At 38.6% G+C, this 20,021-nt stretch overlaps 1 protein-coding gene across 1 annotated transcript in view; it reads left to right on the forward strand.

Annotated features, from left to right (window-relative positions):
* LOC115378771 (CUB and sushi domain-containing protein 1-like) overlaps window positions 1–20,021 on the forward strand; it is a 659,837-nt gene that overhangs the window by 565,029 nt on the left and 74,787 nt on the right. Inside the window, exons 41-47 of the mRNA XM_030079264.1 lie at window positions 61–130; window positions 1,501–1,617; window positions 2,886–3,095; window positions 4,973–5,161; window positions 7,420–7,597; window positions 13,544–13,689; window positions 17,147–17,227. Of these exons, the coding sequence (XP_029935124.1) occupies window positions 61–130; window positions 1,501–1,617; window positions 2,886–3,095; window positions 4,973–5,161; window positions 7,420–7,597; window positions 13,544–13,689; window positions 17,147–17,227 (991 nt within the window). The remainder of the gene's footprint in view (window positions 1–60; window positions 131–1,500; window positions 1,618–2,885; window positions 3,096–4,972; window positions 5,162–7,419; window positions 7,598–13,543; window positions 13,690–17,146; window positions 17,228–20,021) is intronic.

Genomic DNA, 20,021 nt, shown 5'->3' on the forward strand with positions numbered 1-20,021 from the left:
TTTGCTTACAGTGTCTGTATCTTTGACCCTGACATTGTGCATCCTCTGATATCACTTTAGGGCCATTCTCACATTTCCTGCATGCCTGGTACTGTGCGTCGATGGAACTACCCGCCTCCTCTTTGTATAGGTAACACACACACACACATCGCTTTGCAGACTAGATATAAACTCATGAAAAAAAAAAAAAAAATCCTAAATATTCTTAACTACTGCGGTATCTTGTCGGAATGTATTAGAACAATTGACAACCACCTGACATTCACCTCCAGCTCGGTATAAAAGGAAATAATATCTCACTACTGGTGGATGAAAACCTTAGCAATCTTAGAGAAATGAAGAAAAGCATTCTTATTTCCCAGGTGACACTAAGGTGTTTGAAATAGTTTTGAATGAGAGTTATGAGTCTCACAGTAATTGAGCTCTCTTCTTAGAGGACTGTGTCTTTCAGATAAGTAATAAAAACTCTAAAATTGTAAGCTTTCACAAGGCAGTAGTTTCATTATGAAAAGAGTGGATCTCATCTTCCAAGCAAAAAGTTGGACCCTCAATGTTTGTCAACAAACAACAGTTTCCCACATATAAAGAATTTGCCCTTTCAGTTCATCTCAGGTTGAAATTTGGCAGCTGAATATTCTTCAAAATGAGTCCTATCCAGTAGAAGTAACAGATGAGGAATAAGACTTTTATGAGGAATGAATGACGTTCAGTTCCCCTTTACCCTGTATGCCTAAGATGAGTGTTATCGACTTGAGATCTGATTTGTACTTATAAACTTCTACACTGACATGTGGTCAGTGATCAACAGGATCAGTGTGCATTTCTGGCCCAAGTACAATTCTGGTCCCAATGCTGGACTCAACGTTTCCCAATCTCAGCAAACTTTCATGACATTGATTGTGTTAAGACTTGAATAGTTTAGGTCTCTAAAACTCACAGTATCTCTGAGATGCCAATTCCATATAAACTCAACCTTGAAATGTCAGATCCAGCTAAACTCAGCCCTGTCATGTCCTTCCTCCACATCCAATTGTTTGCTACAATATTTTGTAGTGATGGTGGTTTGGAGTGGTTTTAGAGTTGATTCCATATCTATTCCTGTTTAGATCCCAAGTCTTGTTGTAGTGCAAATTCAGAGAGCTATTTCCATTTCACAGTTAAAAAAATGCCTTTAATAGATTTATATTCCTGGAAAGCCCTTTAGATCACAAATTATTTTCTCTGTTCAGCTCAGTTTTAGCACACAAGATCATCCACTTGAGTTGGCCCCAGATATTTTTATAGGTGAAACATTTCCCTTTCTGGTTAAAACTTACACTCAAACTTTGTTCTGATAAGAGTGTTTGTGTTTTAGGTAAAGTTAGGCTGTTATAATTTTTACCATATGATTTTCATTTTATATACCATGGTAGTCTCTGTGGCGACTGTCGACTGCACAGAGGTCATTTTGTTGATGTGTTGCTCTTGTTAACAGTTTGTTTCCTGTCCCTGTGTTGTCAGCTCGTTGTGGTGGGGTGTTATCTGACATGAGTGGTGTAATCCTTAGTCCTGGTTTCCCTGGAAACTACCCTGGCAACCTGGACTGCACCTGGCAACTCAACCTGCCAACTGGATATGGTAAGTATAATGAGATGGAGGAGTATCCCCAAAAGAGGTCATAACAAACATACAACTGTTTGTATAGTTTGGGACAACAAAGACCCTTAACACGTATTGCATCAACTCAATGTTTGTAACACCATGTGGGTTCACTTGGTTTGAATATGTCACAGTTTGGGTTTGAGTGTGTTGTTTATGCATGACAGGCATGTGTTTGTGTGTATTCATTCCCAGTTTTCAGATATGCTGTCATATGGTACAATATGGTATGTTGTGATCTATGAGGTGTGATATAATATATCCCCTGTGGCCTGCCAAGGTCCATCTACCACCCCAAAGCAGTCAGCCTATAGGAAACACTGACATGATTATACGACTGCATGATATATCATCTGTGAGACTGATCTATTGAGAACATTTGTAGTTCCATACCTTTTTCAGAACTGTGAGGACGCTTTCATGAAGAATCAGAACTTTTTAAATTGTAATTGATTGTTTGTTAGCTGGATGTCTCTGAAACTTATGAATGGATTTGCATGAAACCTGGTGGAAAGGTTGGTCATGAACAAAGGAAGAAATTGTTTGTTTTTCACACTGATTGGCCAAACACACACACACACACACACACACACACTAGATTTAAAAAATCCATTCCCTTGCCCCTTCAGCTAGGGGTAGGGTTACTAGCCCTAATAATCAAATGCTACATTTCTTGGGCAATCACAAGAACAATATGATGTTCTCCCAATCAGAGGGAGTCTTTGGGGCTCAGTTCAGTGTTGTGACATTATGAACAAGGAAGATGAAAAATGGTGAGACTGATGACTAAACAGAGAAGACAGCAATAGCCAGATATTCTAAAGTCTGGAAATACTTTAACAGAAAAACAAATCAAACAGTTGAGTGCATAATCTGCAAAACCAAAATGGCCTTTCACACCAGAGTTACTGCGATACATGAGCATCTAAAACACAAACATCCTGCAAGAGCAGGAGCTACCAGGTGGGTTTGTCCTAAGATTGGTAGTTAACAAACACCTGCTTGAGGCAATGTAATGAAACATGTTGGAAAGCCATGTGTTTTTGCACTCTGTGTTTACACTGTGTGTGTTTGAGAAAGGGAGAAAAAGAAAGAGAGAGAGGACACAGTGATTGTACTTTGAGAGAATTACTGTGTACATAAAGGTATGAACAGTAAGTAAAGTAGGAGACACTGTCATTGATTCCTCTGCATATGTTTTATAATGTATTGCCTATTGTATTAGTGTTTTTTATTGTGCATTTTAGGAGCCCATATCCAGTTCCAAAACTTCTCCTCAGAGGACAACCATGACTTCCTGGAGGTGAGGGCAGGACCACAGCACAGCTCTGCTCTCATTGGACAATTTACTGGCTCCCAGATCCCGCCCCCTCTGCTGAGCACCACCCACCTGACAATCATTCACTTCTACAGCGACCATTCAGAGAACAGACCGGGGTTCAAACTGACTTATCAGGGTGAGTTCACTGATGAAACTGACAAATTAGGGACCATTTAGTTATGCCAGTGGTTGAGGATAGAAAAGTATACAAACCCTTACATATCATTCTAGGCTCAAAGAGTTCCTATTCTAGGTGAAACTTCTACAGTAGACAGAGAAGAGACTGGGATTTAAATTAATATAACAGGATAAGTCTAGAATTGAGTTTCTCCAAACTCTAGACAGGGACTCCAAGGTCCTGGAAAGAATGAAATGGGCTCTCAAAAACCTCTGAAGAAATTGATATCCGAAACTAATGGCTATATTACACTGGCAAAGCCTTCTCAAGAAATGAAGGGTTGGCTGAATATAATACTTACACTAGGAGATTTTGAGCTTTGATCCCTGGCTGAGTCATGCTAAAGACTTAAAAATGGGACCATAAGGCTCTCCTCTCATTATTCAGAGAGATGGATTGTTGGTAAGCCCCTGTGATGGACTAGCATCCTGTCCAGCAGGATTTACTTGTAGACCTCAGCTGCTCCACATCAAAGACACAAGAGATGCCTATGGGCTAGCATGGCTAAAACAAAGTGTACTCACACAAAAAAACCTGACATACATTCAGATGGATTAATCACATGCACATAAATGCCTGCACATGTGTGTAACATTAGGAGAGAGAGAGAGAGAGAGAGAGAGAGAGAGAGTGGTGGCACTGGTGGCAGTTGAGGTTCTTCACTAAATAGTACTTTGATGCTGACATTTCCATAAGCAAGTGGTGACAAGTCATGCAAATGTGAGGAGAAATAGAGAAAGAAGGAGAGCTGTGGGAGAGAGAGAGGAACAGGGAGAGACAGAGAGAGCTGCACATTGAGGAATCCATGATGCAGCACCAAGAAGCAGTTTGAACAGCAACAGCAAGACTGTTGTTTCATCCACTGGATATGTGTGATTTAATCTGCATTTAAAATATGATATTCTTTTTCTAAAATGGGGCAAAAACATTAATTATTTCAACCAAACCTTTTATTTATTTATTTATTTATTTAATTTTTGCAGATTTCTTCACACTGCATTTCATAATGCCCCCTGAATAGGCAGTTTGAACTAACCTAATGATCAGTTTTGTGTCGATAAACTGTTTAAAATATGTCTAGGTCATTATGCATTACTAGGCTAAAAGGCTAAAATAAAGCAACATAGGGTTTAGACGTTAAGGTTGAGTAAATATCTTGTGAGAGGATGAAAAAAAAATAAAGAATTATCATGTACAAAAAGGCTTTCCTGGTGCATATTTTAGACATTTACAGGTGTTTATGCATTTAAATAAGTAATAATGTATTCACTGCTTTGTCTGAAACAGGCTACACATGGTCAAAAAGACTCAGGGCTATACGAGAACTCCAGTCACTATTAAATGACAACTAATGTCAGTTCAGTGGTAAAGAATTACCAGCAATGCCACTCCTAAATTAAACTGAGGGTTGTGCCAGAAACTTGTGTAGAGGGAATCCATGTTGCTGCTCTGTTTGCTGATTAAGAGGTCATAGATTATTTAATGCCCCTCTAAGTTAGTCATTTATAGACAGCAAAAATAGGCCTAGATAAGTACAAAATTCGGTGAAATGAAACATAAGCAACGTTGGTAGTAGGACAGCATTATTTCAGCATGAGCTGCCACATTGCAATCACATTTTGGCACTTTGAGGCAGATTTAAATAGTGGAAACATCCAGTATAAATACAGAATTGTTGTATTTTCTCTGTTTGACCGCCTTCCTGTTTGACTAATTAAACAGAGAGCAACTTATATATTTCTGTTTTTAATTCCCTGTTAAAAGTAAGGAAAACTTTTTTTTTTCATTGTAAAGGTTAGAGAGTAACTGTACTCTCTTCTTTTCCTCTCTTCTAGCCTATCAACTTCAAAACTGCCAGGATCCCTCCCCCTTTCCTAACGGTGACATCATCAACACTGACTACAGCGCTGGCCAATCAATAACCTTTCAGTGCTACCCTGGTTATGTTTTGATTGGACATCCTGTGTTAACATGCCTGCATGGGACCAACAGGAAGTGGAACCACCCATTTCCACGCTGTGAAGGTAAGAGCCGATATAGAAATCAATCAGCCAATTCAAATCAGGACCTTGCAATTGAAAATGAAAATCTGACCAATTAACCAATCTGACCAACCAATTTCCTAACCAAAAATAGGTTGCATATCACCATTTACACTTTTAGCCAATGTAGTGGATCCTGCAGTGATGTCACCTGCAATGATGACACATGTTCAAACACCTTAATGTGTGGACATGTGTGAACGCTACTTAGTTACTGTAGCCACTTTCATTTGCTTTGTTAGCTTCATTAGAAACCAAACTATTTGCTTAAGGTTAGGAAAAGGTCATGTTTTTAGCATGTTTTTAGCAAAATCTTTATTGTCATAGTTAAGGTTAGGAAATGTCGTGGTTAATGTTAGGAAATGTTAGCTGACATTTGCTAATATGACTCTTGCTTGACATGGGATTCAAACTCCGGTCAGCAGAGGTAAACTTCTGTCGATTGCACCACCCACCACCTGGAATTTTTCGATCACTTTATACCGTCATGAAACCTGAAACGTGCCATTTCAGCATATCCTTGTTTTGCAGAAATGTAAAATGACAGTATTTTTTTCCTGGCAACTGGGCTGAAATTTGTTACTTTCTTTTTGTTTCATTTTGTTTCATAAACAAGAGGTCACAATCGGTTGATTGCTTCATCTCTCCAGAATATGAATGTCAGGACTTGCACTGTTTTTGTTTTGCTCACTTTCAGTAGAAACAGACATGGCCATTAATTTCGTTGAATGTTTCAGATGAAAAATATAAGCTCACTGTTGCCACACTGCTGACTTTGTCACTAGATTTAGTTACTTTTCAGATCCCCTCATGACTGTGCTTCTAAAATGCAACTAGAGACAAATGTATTGACTTTATTCCACTAGAAAAATCCTAATACGTATACTCTCACAGAACGTTGTGGCATATTTATATTGCAGATACCAATTTGCACTACTTGCTTGTTTAATCTAAAGAGGTTTGATGATCACAGAGCTTCACAAACAAGTGTAGCCCCCTCCCTCTGCTAAGAGCAAGGACTGATGTAGCTATATTCATATGCAAAGTAGTGTATGACGTCAATATGACTTTCTGAGAAACCAGAAGATACTTCACTTGGAAAAGGAGCTTGCAACACATTATGTCAGGAATTTTAAAAAAGTAATTCAAGTTTTCTTACTGATATCAGTGGGTTTGAATTTGAAGCCATAAAGGAACAGCCCAGCTGTGTTCACATTTAAATAGCTTTAGTTTGAAGATGAGCAAAAGCTGTTATGCTGATTGACTTGCAGCAAGCTTCAACTCATGTTTTTACCAATATTACAAGCAGACAATAATGTAGAGGACAATGAAAGTGCCAAGGCAGAAGACTAAGTAAGAAACATTCCTATGTCACCCTGCTTATTTATGTATCATCAGCAGAAAACCAGCACTACTACTACAAATAATAAACATTTGGCCCATTTTATAACTAAAAAAGAATAGCTTGTACATAAGTTTTAGCTGGCTCTGTTTCCCTGCAGGAGTTGTTGTGCAAGTATTCTCTAACTGGGTTATAGTCTCATCAACACTTGTGTCCTCTATTATCCTGTTCTTTCCTGATATTTGCAGTTCTAATGTACCAGGATAAAGTGATCTATTTGCATTTCTAAACTGCATTGCAGACTATAAATAGTTCTTGATAGAGCTATAACTGACATTTATCTATATCAGTGGTGGTTTCTGATCAAAAGTGTCGCACTCCCCACCTCCCTGTCCCATGTTGTTTCTCACAAACCATTATGATGAAAAAATAATTATGAAAATTATAATTGTTCTCATGGGCAGTGTTGAGGCAGTGTTATTTTTTCAGAGTAACTAGTTACTAAGTTACTGTTCCTAAATATTAAGAAGGTACTTTACTGAGTTGCTCTTTATTAAAGGTAACTTTTTAGAGGAGGTATCCACTCTAATGTAGGCTTTTTGAATATGCATTTTGAGTATTTCATCACTGCTGTTGAGAAAGAAAGCCTTACTGAGTACGCTATCAACTCAAAATTGTTGCAGGCAAGAAAACGCTCATTTCAATTCAGTTTATTATTATTGCAAAAATGTAATCCCAGTACTGTAACTCGTTACCCCCATGTCATGGGTGCTATTTTGTATTTCAGCAGATAAAACAACAACAGAAAAATACAGACAGAAATATGGACTTTAAGATAGACTTTCAGACAAACAGACACAGACAGACATATAATTTTATAACTCTGCACTCTCTACAGCTCCTTGTGGCTATAATGTTACGGCTGACAATGGGACGATCTATTCACCTCAGTACCCCAATGAATACCCCAACTCCCAGGACTGCAGCTGGCTCATCACTGTTCCCCATGGACATGGAGTTTATATCAACTTTACCTTACTGCAGACAGAGCCTGTCACTGATTACATTGCTGTCTGGTAAGTCTGGGTATGCCTGCTCACATTCACACACGCAGGCACATATACACACACACACACACACACACACACACACACACAGGTGCATAAGATTCTTTTCAATGTTACTCTTTATCCTGGCACTGATTGCATCACTGTCTGGTAAGACTGGGATGTACTTATATAATTTTACTTCTTTGCACACTAATAAAAAGATGGTGGAGTTGTATCAACTTTTTCTCTATTTCTTATCCCTCTCTCATTCTCTCTATCTCTCACTCACTCTACACACACACACACACACACACACACACACACAAACAGACACATGCCTTACTTGTATCATTATGTTGTGGTGTCCTTAGTTCTGCAAAGTTAAGATATTTATTGGTTTGCAGATATTTACTGCATTGGTTTACAGTATATCTTTGACACACACACACACACACACACACACACACACACACACACACTTGAGTAAACAAGTATGTATTTATGTCTATACAATACAGGGAAATATGCACAGTGTTTTATCAGCTTTAACTTGAATCAGATGGAACCTTTTGCTACATGACTTTATCATTGGAACACACACACACACACATGCACACACACTCACCCACACCCACCCACACACACACACACACACACACACACACACACAAACTCATTTGCAGATGGCATAGAGCCCAGCTACACAGAGATCACAGTCCCATAGACTCCTAATACATACACACATACACACTCTGTGCCACGCATACACACTCCCCTGCAGTAATAATGGGATTCAGTGTGGAGGTAGGATTGTAATACAGGGAGTGTGAGAGTAATGCATTTACAATGGGACCACTGACCAATTCAATCTAGCTTTCTACCATGGCCCGTTCGCTGCCTTGGAGAGAGCTGGGGAGCTCTGGCAGTAATGATGAGATTCAGAGGGGAGTGAGAAATGTAATGAAGGGAGTGGTGGAGCTTGATTCACAAATCCAACGGGACTCCACTGCATCTGACAGGCCTGGGTTGGGTCCAGATAAATTCTCACCTCATGCCTTGTGTTTGCATCCAATTTGCTTTTAAGAATACTGTAATACTGAATAAGATTTAGAGAAGAAAATATTAGACACAGCTTGGTTCTGGATTAATGAAAAAACTGTCCCCAGCTGGGTTAGGTTTGGGTTTAGAAAGAAACATTTGGTGTTTTGGTGAGGTCAAGCTTGAATTTTCAGGCTCAAGAGTCAAGCTCAAGGGAGTGAGCTGCTGAAATGCAGGCAATGGGAAAGTAATACATTTACAATGGGCCACCACTCCCTTTCAATCTCGCCAGCTACCAGGGCTGTGGATGTAGCTGTGGGGAGTGAACAGGCTCTGTACAAAGTTATTTTGCAGTTGCAAATGGATTCTGGTGATACATGTGTTTTTGACTGAGTCTGGAGGGAAAAAAATACGAAATCACCTTCATAGATTACAAATTGCATCTGTAATATGAGATTTGTGCAGTGACAGTGGACCGCTGCACTGCTCAATTTAGCTACATCTAGAGTCCATCAATACATATGACTAAATTCTCTGGCTGAGGAGAGAGAGCACTCATGTCAGCATATCATCCAATGCCTCAAATTCAGAGAGCACCATAAAGAAGGCTTTTTTAAACGTGCACAATAAAATTTTCGAGAACAGCAACAACTTTGCATATAAACTCTTCACAACGCCACTCCTCTGTTCCTGTCTTCCTGTACCCCCCCACCCCCCCACCCCCCACCCACGTCACAGCAGCACTGAGGCCAACCTAGGACAAACTTTGCTAAGCTCTGTGCCTGCATGCTAATAGCTGAGATAAACCAGCTGTGGTGTGTTTTGTTAAATGTCTTATCACCTTCTCTTTTTGATGCAGAATGTGTTCTTTTTGGCTTAAGCGCCCTCTGTGTAGATCTACGCATCACAGAAGGCTGTTGCGTTCACTCACCTCATGGAGGCTGCCATTGAGTATTGGGAGGAATAGGAGCTAGAGAACATTGCATTTAAATTGCAGAAAAAAACAGCATGAAGAGCTTGAATCTGTCACCAATTTTGGCCATAAATATCAGAATATATCCATGTTGGTATTGGTTCATAGCATTACATCTCCAAAAATGTCCACAAAGCACGTGTTAGATTCTGAATTAAAAGATTTTAAATGTCACATACATGTAATATAAATAGTGAGAATGGATATGAGGACTCTTGTTTTCGAACTCCAGAAAGGTTGTTAAACATCAAGGTTTTATTTGTGCTTTGGATTTGAGTGATAACTGGATCGATCAAATGTCCTGGCTTTTAACAAATTACTTAAACAGTGTAGGAATAAGGTTAAATTTACCTTAGTAGTTATCATTGCAAACACTATTCTCAAACGAAAGACATTTCTATGTAACACTTTTAATTTAACCCCACCAAAGAACTATTTATATATAAACAGTTAACAAATGCTCTCTAAAACACCTTAACATAGCAATAACCATATATAATGATATCATTAACATTTATTGACATGTGTTAAAAAGTCAGTTCACAATTTGGGAGTGTATGCCAAACAGTGATCTCCAAAAAATGTGAATTCACTACTTAGAAATTTTAAAGTTTTCCTTGTGATTATCATTATGTTACATTGTGCTAGAAAGTATTTAACTGTTTCCACACCATGAGCGAATGCATAATGGAGAGATGGATAATGGGAATTGAAATAAACTGTAAACCATTTTTCTTGTTTCACTTTAGACAGGGTTATAGTTTTGCAACCGAGTGACGTCAGCGCAGCCACAACATCCATACTAGCCTTCTAGTTGTTGTTAGTTAGATGAAAGGTCTTCTCACTGACTCACTGGCCACCTCCTATATGAAAAAGTGCAATTGCTGCTCCTCTTTGTTCCAGCAAATCTATCTAATGCACAGTTCTGTGGTGTAAGGCGGTGTTGTCCTTGGGCAGGTTTTGTTCCTCATACTTTCTTTTGAATGTCCTTGACTGAATGCACTAATGAGCAGAATGTGTTTTCATCCGGACCTCTTGGGAATAAGCTTGGGTGGGCTACACCTTATTCATATTATGAACACAGGCCCTGTGAAACTAATTTATCATAGAATTTTCAGCTGGAATACTTTAAATTGTGCGCATCAGCAGTGGAATCTTAATATGGTAGGGCGATGCCTCTTTGAATCCATATTCATGAGAATATAAGATTGAGACTGCTCAATCTTGGTCATGAATTAGGCTGTTGACTGTTGCCGTCAGGTTGTAAGTTCAAATTCAACTGGGGGTGGGGGGATGCAACATGCCCTGTGTGAGCTGCAAGATTAATATGAGGTTGACGAGAATTTAAATTGAATGTACAGTTTTAATGATTCATTTGAAGAGTTTTTCAGCCCAAAATAAGAAAAGCTGACCTATGCCCTTACAAATTCACAGAGGAAAGCCATTTACTAAGAGCTTTACTGATGAAATAATGATGTTATAGAGGTGTGCTGGTGTGTACTGTAAATTTTGAGCAATGAACATGAGATAGCAGTAACTAACAATCACATCCAAATTTAAACTCTTTATAGGATTTTTAAAAGGAATGATAAAGTGAAACTCAAACCAGATATTTTGATGTTGTTGAGGGACTTCAGTCACTTTGTTGACATGTCATTTAACAGCACATCTGCATCTGCATGGACAATATTTTGTATTCTGTCTGTGCAGCAGCACTTTTTTTTGCACTAGCACTTTGTAATAACTACCTTCTCTCTTTGCACACTGCCTCTGATGGTATGTGTATGTCTTGTTTGATTCTGTGTACCCGTTTTGTGTACGACTTGTTTTTTTGTTTTTTTGTGAACATCAACCTGCCAAGGGACTACAGATGGAAATTAGCCTATGGCTATAATCTGACATATTTACATTCAATGGTCATTAATATGTACTGTCCCTTTTAATTAAATTAAATAAATAAAAATAAATAAATAAATCTCAATTGCAAATTTGTTTACAGCTGACTGTGTCAAATCACCCAAGTGCAGTGATTTTTCAGTTGAACTTTACCATATTAATTTATGTTGCTGCTAAACTTTACAGTAGTAATCATTTATAATAATATAATATAGTAGCAATATTGTTTTTGACTTTTGCATAAGTAAGTTAATTATTTTATAAAATTGTTTCGGTATCATTGCCAGCACTTTAACTATTATTTATTTTATGTTTATGTGACACATTGAAGATACTACCCGTCTTTGGAGGACATGTTAGAGTAACGTGCTGAGAGAGTACAAGTTCCGGTTGTATCTGAAAGTTGGGTGAATTGTCCCCGACGTATTGGATTAATGAAAGACTGTAGCCCATTATTTACCCACGGCCCAAAGTGCTGGAGAGCATCAAAAAAGACGCATTATACAATTTTCAGTTTTCAAGTAAAACTTCAAATCTGATGTTACAATGTAAATTAGGCAAATGCCATTTGCTCATTTCAGTACAGGGGGCAGTGCTGCTGTCACACATAGTTTTGAGCAGCTTTTTAGGCAGTTAGCATGAAAAAGAGTGAGACATGAGTAGACATGGCTATTTAATAATTGAATAAATAAATACATACATACAGATATACATGCATACATCATACATAAATACCTTTTAGACTGTTTTATGCTGTATGGCATGTAAATGACTACATTTACATGTAGATAGTTCACATGTCAAGTAATTTGATTTTTCATGGATAATCCACTCATGGTTTTCATGTGTTCGAGCCGTAATTAGTGTTTTATTTTGAAAGGGCATAAAATGTTTTGGGGGGGGAAAGAAAATCAATACAAAATAGCAGATTCTGACTGTGTTGAGGGGAAAGTGACTAATCCTCTCTGTGAGCCAAGTCCAACTTTTGTCTGTTAAAAAATGAAGAACTGAAATATTGGCAAGTACATTTTTCAGAGATAAATACATGTTACACCCAAAAATACATCATTTGATTAATCACCATATGTGGTTTTAGATGAAGGATAAAATTGCCAGTGTGTATCAGTATTTTTTTTTCAGAGTCAGGCATTCTGAATTCATGCTTTGATTAAAGTTACTCATATTGCATATTTTGACTCATCAAATGAGCACCAACACCTTCGGAAGACTTTTAATTATTGAGGAGCAAAGAGAGCCCAGGCACTCTTCATGAATAAAAAATTTAAAACCCTTGTTTAATCCAATGGCTGTTCATTAAGCCTAAAATTGGCCATTTAGAAACTTTTAAAAAATGTAACCTTTCAACAACATTAAATATTTAATGAGTAAAGTTAAGCCTGTAATCCAAAGGCTTAGTTCACTCAACTGATAAGAAATGGAAGAAAAAAAGAAAACAAACTAAAATGGCATTTTAAACACAGGATTGAGGAAGCCCAGGACATCATTCATATTTTTTTTTTACCTTTTTAACAAAGTTTTTTTTTTTTTTTTTCAGTCAGTGAAAGAAAACCCAGAATTGCTACATGCAGCTTGAAAATTCATTATATCCCAATCCCTGACGTCCCTTTAAGCTCAACATGACACCTGATATGTTGGTATTTGGTGCCGTAGTCACATTTCAACATGACATGTAATTTTTATCATCCAGTCACACCAGGGCACATTTACTAGGTAGGTATATGTGTTCCTGCATCATATTTTTTCTGCCATTGTGGTCCGATAAGCCAGACAAGATCCTGAGTAAAGTGACACACTGAAAAGAGTGTGGCACTAGAGGAATGCACTTTTTCATGAAGTGCAATTTACACTGAAGTATCCAAATACTTTCAGAAATAACTTTTATTCTCAAAAATACGAAGAAATTGTGATATGTGCTTTTTTATTTGACCCTAGTCTACATAACATTAAAATCTGCTTGTGTGTTCTCTCTCTCTCTCTCTCTCTCTCTCTCTCTCTCTCTCTCTCTCTCTCTCTCTCTCTCTCTCTCTCTCTCTCCCTCCCTTCAGGGATGGCCCAGATTCATCCAGTCCTCAGCTGGGAGTCTTCAGCGGGAACACAGCATTAGAATCGGCCTATAGTACGAGTCCAAAGGTCTTGATCAGCTTTCATTCTGATTTCTCAACGGGAGGTTTCTTCATACTCAACTTCCATGGTAAACACACACACACACACACACACACACACTTACATACTTACATAATTTACAAACACATGCACAGCATTAAAACCTGTTTCCTTATATTAAAGTTTATGTGAATAAAATTTGTACTCAAGAAATCAGATAATTGTGAGTAACTGGGTCATGCAGGGAACCAGGTAATGCTTTTACATGTGTTATCTTACTCTGATTATTCAAAAGCTTAGTATTCATGTGCGCCCCAATAATCAGGCCCCCCACTATCCCCAGCCAGCGTCGTCGCTGGCTCTCAACCGGCAGAGAGCACCCATCAGCCGGCCTGTTGTGGGGCTTTTACTGATGGAAGCAGCAAATATGCATTTCATCTTCTTTACTTTCATCAGATGTACCGCTAACATTAAATTATTAAGCATTCTTCAGTGAACGTCGAACAGAAAGTTTTTTATTCTCCTGTTGTACAGTGTGTGTTGATTATGTTTATCCTGCCAGTTTCCTTCTCTGCTCTCTTTTCCTGCACATGCACACATTTAAAAAGCCATTCAGAAATCCCACTAACCGTATATACATGGCACAGTTATCTGGTTTCTCCAGGAGAAATTTAACAGCACTATCCCAGTTTCTCTTGATTCCTTACCCCGATAATGGAAACCAGGATACATGGTGAATATCCCGATTACTAAAGGCCATGTAAATGCAGTGACTGCTATGCTTATATTCCTCCTTCAGCTAGAGGGTTCTTTATATCATATTTCTACAGTGGACACACACACAAAAATACCTATAGGATGCACACCTGTCAAGTGTTCTCTATCAGACAGCTGCAGCTTTTTGCAGGGCTTGGGGAAATCTAAATGGAACAAAGTCCATAGACTGCTTATTTAGAAAAGTCTGATTCAGAGTCGTAGTGTGCAACACACACACAGACACTAAAACACAAGATTCTCAGTGCATGTGGAGATGTGGAAAGAAAAGCCCTCCTGATCGAAACATCAATGTTATGAATCAAAGCTCGCATTTTTTCCAAAATGTATTTTCTCTACCTTTGTAAAAAAAAAAAAAAAAAAATCTTAAAATCAGTGTTCTTGGAAAAAAAAAACTTCCCATATCTATAAAGCCATTTTTTAAGTAATAGAATAAAATAGGTTTTCTCTCCATCGACAACCATGTAAATCATATTTTTGAGTGTATTCTCAGTAATTTGTTATATATCATATTTTTCCAAGCAGGCTAATGTAGTGTTTCTTATTACTGCTGAATAAATAGCAGAGTGCCTGTTGGTGAGTTTAAATGCTGTTACAGAGGGCTTTCAATGCCACCAAAACATCTCCAGTTTCATCTAGTGCCTCAGTCACAGCTGTGGGGTTGGTGCGCTGCCATAATCCATAATCGAACCCAGGATGTCACGGTTAAATGGTCTGCGTCTTTGACCACTGAGCCACCACAACATCCCTGGAATCACTGTCTTAACAGGGATATTAGAGCAAGGCCTTTCTCATCAAAATGTCAATTTCATGGATTAAATATGACGTGAAGATATTTAGATATTTTTCAAATACTGGGCAGTGGGCTGGTTGTCACTGAAGATTTTTCAATACCGAAACCAGACCCATTACTTCAGTTTCAGTGCTGATGCCGATTTTATTTCTCTGCATTTCTTTGCTGTCTGGAAGCACATTTCATTATGTGTTAGAGAAGTGGTTTTCAAAGTGGGGCCCAAGGACCCCCAGGGGCCCTTGAGGGGCTTCTCAGGAGTCCTCAGCAAAATGAGGACTAGTTTAATTTTACTATGATTTGAGCCACTAGAAATGTATATGATTTGAAAAAAGAAAAAAAAAAACTGTAAGTGATTATTTTAACATTGTGTTTTAATCTCACCACTTTGTTTCTATTTGTCATTTATCAAGGGTGATATGTAAGAAATTTGATGCTCAACACAAACCAAAGAATCTCTATATATTAGGGCCCTTATGGAGCAAAATCTCTTCATATGGGGGTCTTTGTCTTAATGAAAGTCAACTTGAAGATTCGGAACATGAAAAAGTTTCAGAAGTACATTATGAGTACATTATTTTCTGTGTAATATTTTTACAAGCCATATGCCTCTGTAATCTTAGACTTAGACGTTGCCTAATTGATCTCAGTAAGAATTTTAGCAAATAACAAGAAAACTGCATACTTGCATTGTGATTTTGGAGCTTTTATCATTTCTTTAATACTTTTTGATGCTTTAAAATTTATGTTAGTAGTGAAAATAATGATAGCACTAGTGCATTGCAGCACCTAGTTCTAGTACACCAAACACCTAATTTTTAAGGCCAAACACTCAAACTATCCAGACCTCTGTATTTAATTAGAAGTTGAGAGTTTAATTGAAAAGCCAACTGAGTATGAGTTTGTTAAGGACAGAATACATGTTTGCTTGTGGAAGCAGTGAAACATTATTAGAGGAGGGGAGAGATTGTCCATGCTTGAAAACACCATTTTTTTCACCACAGTAGAAAAACAGGAATGTTTTCTTCAATATTGATGCAGGGAAAATAGAAAATGTATTATGTTATTTAAAATGCTGCAGTTCTTTGGTTGGTTGTTCATTCAAGTAAGTGAGGACCAGTTGCCTTTGTTGAGTGCAAAATTATCTTATGTCCTTCACCAAGTGCAAAGATGAGCACTGTTGCCAAGTTTCATTCTCTGTCCACCTGGCAGAAACAGTGCCATATGTGACAGTTTTTCATTGTATTTGTACTGCAGATGTTTCTGGTTTTTTTTTTGTTTGTTTGTTTGTTGTTTGTTTATTTGTTTGTTTTAACTGTGTTGTACTGCCAAGTCTGTGTGTATTGTTTTGTTCTCTACATTTTCAACAAACCAGTGTTTGCCTGTATCACCGTCCAAACTGGCAGATCCATCATGACACCCACAGTCATAGATAAGATTGTCCAGGTTGCATGATGGGGCTTTTGCTGCCACCTTTATCATTGGAATTATGAACCGATGGTTGGTAAAATTAATATCTTCCATACCACAATGACGGTACAGGCACGGCTGCTCCTGGATTTCACCTTGAGGATCATTAAAGTATTTCTGATTCTGATTCTAATTCTGAAGAGCCTCTAAAAATAATAAAGACCACCTGTCACATCCACTGTCCCATTCTCAGGATGGATGCTCAGTCCACCCAGGTGTTGTTTTTTTACAAGATATTCAACACTTTGTTGACCTACCAAAATGGCCAGTGAAACAGAATCTTTGTTCTCTGCTTCCCACCTTCAGATTTCACACACTTTGATTGATTTTACCTCAGATAAAGAGAATACCAATGTGATTTGTGGCTTGTAACAGTTGTTTGTTTTACAAAAAGCCTTTTGTACCTTACACATTTGGAAGAAAATGCATCCATTTTGTGGTTTGTGTTGCATTTTACTGTGTATTTTAAAAGTGTATCGTGTCTTATTAAGATTTCTGTCAATCTCCTCAGCCTACCGCCTGAAGAAATGCCCTCCTCCTCCTACTGTGGAGAATGCAGAGATGATCTATGAAGATGACGATTTCCAGATAGGTAATAATCCTGACTTTTGATATGACCCTATGATATAGCTTAACATAAAAGACATTAACTGATATACAGAGGAGAGAGAGACAAGAAATATGAGAGAAAAAGGGCAATGACGTTACAAATGTGAGTCAGATTAAAACCTGTGCAATACATTTTATTCATCTCAGACAACAAAGTCACCTGAGGGTACTCCAAAAAGTAGGCATACCCAATTAGTCACATCCATGAAAAATTACCCATATCTTGACATTGTGGATGAAATTAAATCTGAATATTAGGTTAGTTCTGCATATTGCCATATACTTAAGAATAGTATTTCCATAGGAGAAAATAAAACCTCTAATCCTACTTTGCAGAATACCTAAAAAAAATCTAAAAGTAGAATGCACAAAGTGCATCCTCAAACAGAATCCAATATGTCAGACCTTTTAATTTAGTTTGTTCTGAAAGGTCATTAGTTACTTCTTGGTACATGTTAAGAGCAGCGCTGTGTGTCCATATATTGTGTTGAAATATAACGCCAAATGTGTGTCATCTCAAAAAAACAAAACAAAAAAAACAAACCATTCATTTTGGGTGAAATAATCTGCTGTCAAGTTCTCCTTTCCCCCCTGGCTTTGCTTTGTGTGATTTTCTCAAAGTATCTTATTTTTACTTTTGGTGACCTTTCAGATCAACAGGAGCTGTAACACTGAAAAATAGACTTTTCATAAAGCCACAGTAAGATCAGTTTTTCCCAGTCTGTGGTATGCAGAGACTGGTCCCTTCTGGCAAAGTATATCATGATTTCTCTGCTGAAAAACTTGGATCCTGAAAAGTCGACTTTTATCAAAATCAAAAATCCGTTTGCACCCTTGTATTTTTTGACCTTTTCATAATACATTTTCATTGTATGGTCTCAGGGTCATGGAAAACTTTTTTAAAAAATGTAGAAGACTCAAAACATTGTTATCTCATGCTATCTTTATTGAAGTTGGTTAAAAACTTCATCTTCTTGATCATCTACATTTTCCACCGCTTACGTGGCACTGGATTGCAGTGGCAGCAGGCTGAAGAGGTCAGTCCTCATGGTCCTCTCCAAGGCCACATCCACCAGCTCCTCCTGGGGGATCCCAATGCGTTCCCAGGCCAGCTGGGATACATAATCCCCCCAGCGTGCCCGGCATCTGCCATAGCGTGTTATCCCACTTGATTGTGTTTGGAACACCTCCACCGGGAGATGACCAGGCGGCATTCTAACTACATGTCCTAGTGCAGAGGAGCAGCAGCTGTACAGTGGTCCCTCGCTATAACGCGGTTCACCTTTCGCGGTCTCGCAGTTTAGCAGGTTTTTTTTTGTGCAATTTTGTATTTTTTTTTTTTTTTTTTTTTTTTTTTAACAGCGCATTGTGTTCTGCATCCTGATTGGCTAAGGGAGAGCCCACACATTGTGTTCTGCATCCTGATTGGCTAAGGGAGAGCCCACGTATTGTGTTCTGCATCCTGATTGGCTAAGGGACTGTAGACCATTGCCAATCAATCTCCTCTGTGCCGTGTCTCCTGTACAGTACAGAATGCGTTCATTCTATCAATCAATCAATCAATCAGTTAGTCAATCAATCATACTTTATTTGTCCCCAGGGGGGGAATTTGGTTTAAGTTACATCCCGTCCAAGAAACACAAAAAGACATGACAAATACAGGGTTACAGGATCAGGAGAACTTCGGGTCAGCCAGCGTGCGCAGTGCCCCTTACATTAGATGAGAAAGGAGGACATTAGGGAAAGGGGGGGAAAATACTGGACTTATTTTTCTACGAAGGTTTGAACGAAGTGTTTAAACAAGAGAGAAAAGTGAGAAAATGTTAATGCCTGTCTGAGAAAATTGTATAAAGTGTGTAGTGAGGGGTTTTACAGCCTTAAAACATCTATAATAATTGTAAAAAATAAAGCTGACTACTTCGCGGATTTCGCCTATTGCGGGTTATTTTTAGAACATAACCCCCGCAATAAATGAGGGACCACTGTATTCCGAACTCCTTGTGCATGCCTGAGCTCATCACCCTATCCCTAAGGGTGTGTCCAGCCACCCTGCAAAGGAAACACATTTCGGCTGCTTTTCTGCGTGATCTCATTCTTACAGTCACTACCCAGAACTCGTGACTATAGATTAGATTTGGAACAAAGATTGACCAGTTAATGGAGAGCTTTGCCTTCTGGCTCAGCTCCTTCTTCACCATGACGGTCCGGTACAGCAACCACATGCTGCCCTGGCATGCATCTCCTGCTCCATTTTCCCCTCAATCATGAACATACTTGAACTCCTCCTCTTGATGCAGTAACCCAACTTGGAGCAGGCAAACCACCTTTTTCAGCCAAATAACTTGAGACTTAGAGACTTAGAGGCGCTGAGCATCATCCCAACCAATTCACACTTGACTGCAAAGCACCAACAGTGCATAGTGAATGTCCCAGCCTGATGAGGCCAGCAGAACCACATCATCCAGAGAGAGCAGCGATGCAAAACTGTGGTCGCCAAACTGGGCACCCTCAATCTCCTGACTGCGCCTTGAAATCCTGTCCATGAAGATCACAAACAGAATCGGTGACAAGGACCAGCCCTAGCGTAGTCCAGCACCCACTGGGAATGAGCTTGACTTAGTACCAAGAACACGGACACAGCTCTCACTGTGGTAATACAAGGATCAAATGGCCTGCAGCAGCACACCCGGTACCACCTATTCCTGCAGAACCCCGCACATGACCAAGCCTTCTTCAAATCCACAAAGCTCATGTTGACTGGATTGTCAAACTTCCAT

Source organism: Myripristis murdjan, chromosome 3 (assembly GCF_902150065.1).
Source record: "Myripristis murdjan chromosome 3, fMyrMur1.1, whole genome shotgun sequence".
NCBI lineage: Eukaryota > Metazoa > Chordata > Actinopteri > Holocentriformes > Holocentridae > Myripristis > Myripristis murdjan.